At 45.9% G+C, this 9,665-nt stretch overlaps 1 protein-coding gene across 1 annotated transcript in view; it reads left to right on the plus strand.

The window, feature by feature from the left end:
• The window catches only part of LOC147105498 (dynein axonemal heavy chain 3-like), a 201,746-nt gene extending 194,177 nt beyond the window's left edge, over window positions 1-7,569 (plus strand). The window contains exons 38-39 of the mRNA XM_086009911.1: window positions 2,477-2,537; window positions 6,757-7,569. Of these exons, the coding sequence (XP_085866037.1) occupies window positions 2,477-2,537; window positions 6,757-6,902 (207 nt within the window). The 3' untranslated portion in view covers window positions 6,903-7,569. The remainder of the gene's footprint in view (window positions 1-2,476; window positions 2,538-6,756) is intronic.
• Window positions 7,570-9,665: the final 2,096 nt, after the last annotated feature.

Genomic DNA, 9,665 nt, shown 5'->3' on the forward strand with positions numbered 1-9,665 from the left:
AAGTGGTAAACAGCAGGAGGTTTCCTTGCCCATGTTTGACCTGAAGCCATGAGACTTCATGGGGTCAAGAGTCAACATGGAGGACTCCCAGGGCCACTCCCACCTGACTGTATACCACATGCCCCCACCTCTGGTGGGTCTGTGCTGCCAGTGAGACAGGACATACCCTGGGATGGTGATGGAGGAATCTGGGACACTGGCTGATAATTACAAGTAACAAAAGCTGACACTGCTTCACAGTCTAACAGTCACATATTCAGCAGAGTGGGTGAGTGTGTTCTCGCTGTAATACCCTTGAAGTGGCAGGTTTGACACAATCCGTTAAGATCAGGTTACTGTTTCTGCTGACTCATTACTGAAAGCTGCAGCTGTCACTTCCCACCATTTACTTCATAAGAACATAAGAAATAAGAGCAGGAGTCGGCCATTCGACGCGGGATATTGATATGTTTGCACCAAATAAAATGTTTGATGGCGAATTTCCAATTTCCGAGAATCCTGTCAATGATACAACATTCTCTGGGTCCATACATTTGTACAACTGTATTTGATCTCGCTGGACAGACATGCGTGTGTGATTCTGGGTCTATATCTACAATTTGTAATGTGAGAATTTGCTAATCGTGGTTGGGTGTGAGGCTGATGGAAGAAGTCGTCACTGGGGTCGAATCTCACTCCTTCGCCTGGTGTTAACGGGATAGTAATGGCCCCAGAATGGGGTCAGTGTCCTTGCCACCCCAATAATACCGCCACCGCACGGGGCCTAGCGCAGGGTGTCCAAAGCACCCGCCTCTTTCAGGCGAAAAGTTATATTAATCCTGTATCGAACCTTGGTTCGACCACATTTGGAGTACTGTGCAGAATTCTGGTCTCCATTTTATAAAAAGGATATAGAGGCACTGGTGAAGGTGCAAGAAAGATTCACAAGAATGATACTGGAACTGAGAGAATATACTTATCTGGAAAGATTGAACAGGCTGGGGCTCTTTTCGCTAGAAAAAGGTCAAGGGGTGACCTGATCGAGGTCTTTAAGATTATGAAGGCGTTTGATAAGGTAGACATAGTGAAGGTGTTTCTCCACTTGTAGGGAGTCCAAAACAAGAGGCCTTAAATATAAAAATAACAACAGAAAATGCTGGGAAAACTCAGCAGGCCAGGCAACATCCGTGGAGAGAGAAATAGAGTCAACGTTTCAGGTCAAAACCCTTCGTCAGGACTGAAAAAACACAGGAAATGAAACAGATTAAAAGGCCAGTTTGGGGGCTGGGAAATGGGGATGAAAGAACAAAAGAGAAGTGAAGAGACATTAAGAGGTATTCAAAACAAGACGAGATGGTGATAGGACTAGTGGAGACAAAAGACAGCTCTAGATTAGGTGTGAAATGTGCCTGCAGAATGGGAGACAGCTGCCATGTGGGAGAGAGAAAAAGGGGGGAGGGCCAAAACAAAGGTGTGGACAAAAAATATAAGTAAAAATGTAATGGGGGCCGAGGTTATGATCTGAAATTGTTGAACTTAAATATAAGATAGTCACTAATAAATCCAGTAAGGAATTCAGGAGAAACTTCCTTACCCACAGAGTGGTGAGAATGTGAAACTTGCTACCACAGGGAGTGGTTGAAGCATTGATGCTTTGATAAACACTTGAAGGAGAAAGGACTAGAAGGATCTGTTGATAGGGTGAGATGGAGTAGAGTGGGGAGAGGCTCCTGTGGAGCGTAAACACCGGCACGGACCAGTTGGTCCGAATGACCTCTTCCTGTGCTGTGGAGTCCACATAACTCGATGTAGCTCGATCGGCCTCTTTTTATATGGAAATCGGGGTCCTATGACAGAAATGCCTGCCCTGATCAGCCCCACGGGCAATGGAACCAAAGAGGCCCGGCCAAAGGGAAGTGTTTCAGTTAGATTTGTGGGCCCTGAGCGAGCAGGAGTGACCCTCCAGGCCCACAGAAATAATCAGGACCACCACCCTCCGTGACCCCACCACAACTTACCTCGCTGGTCAGAGCCCCCGGCCCAATCCTGAAGCCTGAATCCGGAGAGTCGCACCGGGAACGCCTGTTTGGCTCCCCACGGCTCAGCTGCCAAATTTAAATGAGGCCGGAACCTCAAACTCACGATGGAGTGGGGTCTGTTCACCCCAGGAATGGTCGCCCAAAGTCAAAAATAGATCTTACTGTCCAACAGGGGAATGACAAGACTTTGGAAAGTGAGATTAACCGGATGGATTTTTGCACATTTCAAAGCAGCTGCTGTGGAATTGGGGATCAGTAGAGGAGTGAGAGCGGCTGGGGCCGGACATTCCGGGCAGAGAAAGGTGTGGGGGGGAGCCGGAGGTGGTCACTGGAAGTGGAGGTGTCGAGAGTAACGTTAGGAGTACACAGTGTGGCTCACTATGGGCTGTGAGCATTGCCAGAGGGAGCTTCTTTCTCTCCTCTCTCTGTTGGTACACACCCTTAACCAATTCAATCAGATTTGGCTCAAACCTGGAGAAACATCAACATTTAAGGAAGAATCTGTTTATGGATGTCCAGGTAGAAAGATGTTTCCATATATTAAGCACTGCTGTTATATTCTTATTTCTAGTCCAACCCTCTCACTCTAACATTGTACAATACTAACACTCGGCTAATTGAGAACAACTTGGTTTTATATATAGAGAGTCTTTCGCATAGAAAAAATGGCCAGACACTTCACAGTGGCGTAATCAATAAAATGGACTCTGAGCCAAGGAAGGAGATGATAGGAGGGAGACCAAAGGCCTGGTCACGGAGGCGGGTTTTAAGGAGGGTCTTATGAGTGGTGAGGGAGGTGGAGAGAGGTGGAGGGTTTAGGGAGCTGCAGACTGTGGGGCCTAGTGGGCTGAAGGCATAACCACCAATGGTGGGGCAAGGGCCTCAGTCGGAGGAGCAGAGAGTTCAGGGGGAGCTGTTGGATTGGAGGAAGTTACAGAGATCGGGAGGGGCGAGGTCATGGAGGGATTTAAACATGAAGGTGAGAATTTAAAATTTGAGGCGTTGAGGTGCTAGGAGTCAATGTAGGTCAGCGAGCACAGGGGTGATGGGTGAATGGGACTAGGTGCGAGTTAGAATATGGGCAGCAGAGTTTTGGATTAGCTCAGCTTTATGGAGCGTGGTAGATAGGAGGCCATGGTAGGTAGCAGAGCATTGGAATAGATGAGTCTAGAGGCAACACAGACGTGGATGAAGGTTTCACCGGGTGAGCTGAGGCAGGGGCGGAGATGGGTGATGTTATGGAGGTGGAAGGAGGTGGTCTTAATGATGGCGAAGATGTGGGATCAGAAGCTCAGCTCCGGGTCGAATAGGACGGTGAGGTTGGAAACAGTCCGGTTCAGCCTGAGACAGTGACCGAGGAAGGGGATGGAAGCAGAGGCAGGGGTACGGAGTTTGGGACGAGGGCCGAGACGATGGCTTCGGTCATCACAATGGCTAACTGGAGGCCCTCACCTAGCATTCCCTTCCCCCTTGCTCACCCTTTGAATCTCCTCCCATTGCCGTCCCCCTTGCATTCTCACCCACCCAAGTCTGGTGACTACTGCACTGAACAGGCCCCTCTCCTCCACCACCCTCCTTCAGTAATATTGGCCGGGATTGCTACCTCTGCTTACTGGAGACGGGAGGTAGCAGAGGGGAGCCAGGTCACACTGATTCGTGCAGCAAACAGTGACCCCCGAGCACTGACTGTCGACATGAAACGTTGATACTTGGCGAGTTCTTCAGGCCACAGAGCCCCCACAGTCAGTGACTCAGCAGAGATCCTAGTGACTGGAATCAAGCAACGGAGAAGTTGCACCTTGGGAACAGAGGGAAGGAGGCTCATGGAGAGGATGACTTTGGTCTTTTCAATGTTTATCGAAGAATCAGACAGCACAGAAGGAGGCCATTCAGCCCATCGCCAGTGCTGGCTCTTTGAAAGAGCTCTCCAATTAGTCTCACTCCCCCCGCTCTTTCCCCAAAGCCCTGTATAATTTTACCCTTCATGCGTGGCCCCTTTAACAGGCTGGGCGGGCCATTCAAAATTCGGCGCATGCGCAGTTTTTCTATTTGAAAGCCAGCTCACCAGCTGCGCGGGACCTGCAGAGCGTTGTGCGGCCGCCCAGCTAAAGGGAACGTTGCCTTCAAGTATTCATCAAATTCCCTTTTGAAAGTTACTATTGACTCTGCTTCCACCGCCCTTCCAGGCAGCGCGCTCCAGATCACAACAACTCGCTGCATCTCTCCACATCACTGAAGTCCCTCACTCCTGGTGCCATTCTCGTAAATCTCCTCGGCACCCTCTCCAAGGCCATGACATCCTTCCTCAAGTGTGGTGGCCAGAATTGGACACAATTATTTCAACAGTTTTATCAACTTGTTCGGCCACGTTCTTGTAAACACACACCCCGGGTCTGTCTGTCCCTGCACCACCTTTAACTTGTATTTAACTAATATTTTCTCTCCTCATTCTTCCCTCAAAATGAATCACTTCTCACTTCTCTGCATTAAATTTCATCTGCCATGTGTCTGCCCATTTCACATGTCTTCTTGAATCTGCTACTATCCTCACTGTTTTACTACATTTCCAAGCTTTGTGACATCTGCAAACTTTAAAATTATGTCCTGTGTACCCAAGTCCAGGCCATTAATATGTATCAAAAAGAGCAGTGGTCCCAACACCGACCCCCGGGGAACACCACTGTGTACTTCCCTCCAGTCTGAAAAACAACCCTTCACCGCTACTCTCTGCTTTCCGTCTCTTGGCCAAGTTTGTACCCACGCTGCCACTGCCCCTTTAATCCATGGGCTTCAATTTTACGAACAGGTCTATTATGTGATACTTTATCAAACATCTTCTGAAAGTCCAGATGCACAACATCAACCGCACTACCCTCATCAACACTCTCCATTACTTCATCAAAGAACTCGATCAAGTTAGTCAGACAAGATTTGCCTTCAACAAATCAGTGCTGGCTGTCATTTATTAATCTATATTTTCCAAGTGACAATTAATTTTTGTCTCGAATTATTGTCTCTAAAAGTTTCCCCACCACCGACGTTCGGCTGACTGGCCTGTACTTACCGGGTTGTGGCCAGAGCCCGCTATCTCCACCCTTACTTCCCTCAGCAACCTCGGATGCATCCCATTCGGACCGAGTGACTTTTCTACTGTGTTGCTGCCAACCTTTTAAGTACATCCTTCTTATCTATTTTTATCCTATGCAATTTCTCTACTACCTCAGCCTTTACTGTGACATTGATAGATTCCTCTTCTTTCGTGAAGACAGATGCAAAGTATTCATTTAGTACCTCAGCCATGCCCTCTGCCTCCACAGAACAATTACCTTTTTGGTCATTAATTGGCTCCACCCTTCTTTTGACTATACTTTTAATATTTCTGTGTTTATAAAATCTATTCTCAAACACTCTCTTTGCCCCTCTTATTTCCTTCTTCAGTCCTCCCCTGCACTTTCTATATTCAGCTTGATTCTCTACTGTATTATAAACCTGACATTTATCATAAGCCTCCTTTTTCTGTTCATTTTAATCTCTACATCTTCAGTCATCCAGGGAGCTCTAGCTTTGGATGCCCTTTCTTTCCCCCTCGTGGGAATGTGTCGAATCTGTACCTGAGCTATCTCCTCTCTGTAGGCCTGCCATTGCTCATTCACTGTTTCACCTGCCAATCTGTGTTTCCAATCCACCCGGGCCAGATCTCCTTTCAACTCACTGAAATTAGCCCTCTTCCAGTTGAGTATTTTTACGTTTGGTTTTTCCTTGTCTTTTCCATAACTACTTTAAATCTAAGGCTATTATAATCACTGTTTCCCAAATGCTCTCCCACTGAAACATGCTCCACTTGCCCCACTTCATTCCCAGAACTAGATCCAGCGCTGCGTCCTTCCTCGTTGGGCTGGAATCATACTGATCTAGAATATTCTCTGGTACACTTGAGTCTGAATCTAGTCTACTGACCTCCCGACTCCCACTGACCTCCCGACCCCCACTGACCTCCCGACTCCCACTGACCTCACAATTCCTACTGGTATCACAATTCCCACAAAATTTTCAGATAATTGCAGGACAGATGCAGGCCTCCTGACCCTGTGATTAAATTGATATATTGCTGTGGTGATACCTGTACAACAGAACCAGAGAAATACTGCAGTTTACAGCACATGAGCAGGCCATTCTGCCTAACATGCCCGTACTGGCAGCAAAAATGAACTAATCCCTCTGCTGCGCTCTCTCTCCATAGCCCTGTATCAATCCCAAAATAATCTCACTGCTCCGCTCCCTCCCTACAGCCTTGTATCAATCCAATACTAATACCACTGTCCTGGTCTGTCCCCTTGGCCCTGTATCAATCCAAAACTAATCCCACTGCCCCAATTTCTCCCCATAGCTCTGTATCAATCCCAAACTAATCCCACTGTCCCACTCGATCGCCATAACCTTGTGTTAATCCAAAACTAATCCCACTGCCCCACTCTCCAAATAGCCCTGTATCAATCCAATTTTACCTTAAAAGATGCAATTTAAATGATCCCTCATCACTGAATACCCAAACAGAGGAAATTGTCTTTCCGTAGTCACTTTATGAAAACTCTTGATAATTTGCAGCATAATTATGAAATAAACATCCAAAAGGACCGTTGCTGTCACATTAATTAATCAGTTAGTGTCAAAGTGGTTATTCTGGGTGAAGGTGTGAGCTACGTTGACTGATTTTTGTTTCCGATTCTTTGCTCCACAGTTTACAAGACGAGTGTTCGGAGAGGGATTCTCTCCACCACCGGTCACTCCACCAACTACGTCCTGACAATCGAGTTACCATCAGACCAGCCTCAGAATCACTGGGTCAACAGGGGCGTTGCCTGCTTGTGTCAGCTCGATTACTGATTGCTGCGAAGATTGAGCCAAGCCCCGACCACAAAGCACACGGGCATTTACTCTGTGTAGCTACACCGGGCAGTCAAAGGATAGCTCCCTCCTACTGTGGGAGCAGGACTCTGTACTCTAATCCATAGTTACCAGGTTTAGAACAATTATTTGTATAGCAGATCCGTGTGTGCTTTTTATATACAGGTTTATGTAATTTTCAGTACGTATATTGCTTATTTCTATTCCAGTGCAAAGGAGCAGCTTGAAATGAACCGATTGGAATCTCCATACTTTCTAAATGAAATCTTTCACTACTTTCTGGTGTATTTCTATGTCTGAGTGTGATACTAACCGTACATTCACCTCCTGTATGAATACACAAGTCTCCACAGTTACAGGAGCTTACTGTGGGTTGTGTCAGCCCCGAGATGTATCACTGAACAGTGTAACAATGATGATGGGAGAGGATTCGTCCTGTTGGACTCAGCAATGTTCTCTCCATTCTCATCAGCAGGGAAACGTGACTGAAGGAAATCTGCCTAAAACGTGCATCCGCAGTATTTTGCTATTGTAAAATCTGTATATTTCAGCTGGCAGTGTGCGAGACAACTGATGCTCAGAGTGAAGTTACATTGTTTCATACATTTTTATATGTGTCAGTAAAACTACAGTTATATACTTTGTGGTCCTGTCTTTATTCTGTTTTCTAACATTAACCCTGGGTGCACAAGCAGAGGAACAGGAGCAGGCCATTCATCCCCTCGAGCCTGGTTCGCCATTCAATGAGATCACGGCTGATCTTTATCTGAACACCATCTACCTGCCTTGGCTCCATGACCCTCAATACCCTTGTCTAGCAAAAATCTATCAACCTTAGATATAAAATTATGAATTGAGCTAGCATCTACTGCTTCCTGTGGGACAGAGTTCCACACTTCGACCACCCTTTGTGTGAAGAAGTGTTTCCTAACTTCTCTCCCGAATGGCCTGGCTCTGATTTTAAGGTTATGTCCCCTTGTCCTGGACTCCCCCCACCTGCGGAAAAAGTTTCTCTCTACCCACCCAATCAATTCCTTTCAAAATCCTAAAAACCTCAATCAAATCCCCCCGTAACCTTCTATATTCCATGGAATACAAAACTATCTTGTGTAATCTCTCCTCATAATCTAACCCTTGGAGCCCTGGTAACATTCTGGTGAATCTGCGCTGCACTCCTTCCTAAGGCCAATATATCCTTTCTATGGTGTGATGCCCAGAACTGCACACAGTACGCCAGATGTGGTCTAACCAGGGCTTTGCACAGCTGTATCAAAACTTCATCCTCTATATTCCAGCCCTCTGGATATAAACGCTAACATTCCATTTGTCTTTCTTGATTATTTTTTGTACCTGACTGCTAAATTTTAATAATCTGTGCACATGGACCCCGAAATCTCTTTGGATCACCACTGTTCCTAGCTTTTCACCATTTAAATAATACTTGGATCTAGCCTTTTTTGATGACCTCACACATAAGAAAAAAACCAGACAGACCACCCAGCATGGACCGAGGCACCGGATTCAGACTCGACAAAGGTACACCCTGCAAAATCCTCCTCACTAACATATGGGGACTGGGGCCAAAATTGGGAGAGCTGTCCCGCACCCAACCCGCCCAGGCACAGAAAATGACAGCCTGGTGTTAAGTTCATTAATAACTAGACATTCTTATTATGAACACAGCTAGCTTTTGCTAGTTACTTTTATTGAGCACGTGTGGACTTGTACAGCATCTTGTAGAGGCTTCCATCTTGACTGCTGCCTTGTGGGTAGCCTAGCCTCATGGGTAATGTAGTCTTAATATAATATATAGCTGGGTAGTGTAGTCTTATACATACAGCTATATACAGCTCTACTGCTCCACCTAGTGTCCACCACAGAATGACATGTTATTGATCACTACATCCTCCTTTCTTTGAGGTTTAACAAAATCAATATCAATCAACTTTCAAGAAAACAATAAAGATAATATCAGTAACACTTTTGTTAGTGCTCTATAAACATAAACATTTTCAAAACAGTCAACACATTTTCAAAGCTTTACATTGTACTCAAAGATTAAGTCTATCAGGCTCTTTTACTTCACAACATGGGTAAGTCTGATGTGTCTTCATGAGATTGTTCTGGCGGTGAATGACAAGATGCAGTTGCGGCATTGTCATCAATCTGCTCTTGTATAGATCGAGGTCTCCTTGTGATCTTTGCTTGGAGAGGGTTTCAGTGTTTCCTTCACTCTTCATGCCATAACTCTCAATGTAGTCAATGCACTCTCGAAAAACTGCTGGCAGCTGGATCCCATCATACAGCATAGTCCTCTCAGCAGCCTCGGCTAATGGAACACCAAAGATTGGCCTGAGGGAAGAAGGAGTATCCACCGGAACTGCTTCCTGCTCTGGTGCAGGCTTCTTCTTTTTCTTTTTCTCTTTCCACTGCTTAACAACATCTGCTGCGGTTATATCTTTGGACTTTTTCTCCTTGTGTTTTTTCTCTTTGTGCTTCTCTTTGACCTTAAAGTCTTTTTCTTTCTTCTTGAAGAAACTAGGCTTTTTGAAGACATGGATACCCTTTGGCCTTTTCATCCTTGATGGGCTCTCTGCTTCATCACCTGAGTCATCTGGTCTGCTTATGGCACAGTTTATACAGTAGACTCTCTTGACCAGTTCTAAGTCTTCACAAGCTTTGTCACCTAGTATCAAATCAAGTCTTTCAGCCACAACAGAAAACATGAAATGATGCACTTTG

Source organism: Somniosus microcephalus, chromosome 17 (assembly GCF_052327205.1).
Source record: "Somniosus microcephalus isolate GS21.2 chromosome 17, FLI_Smic_1.0, whole genome shotgun sequence".
NCBI lineage: Eukaryota > Metazoa > Chordata > Chondrichthyes > Squaliformes > Somniosidae > Somniosus > Somniosus microcephalus.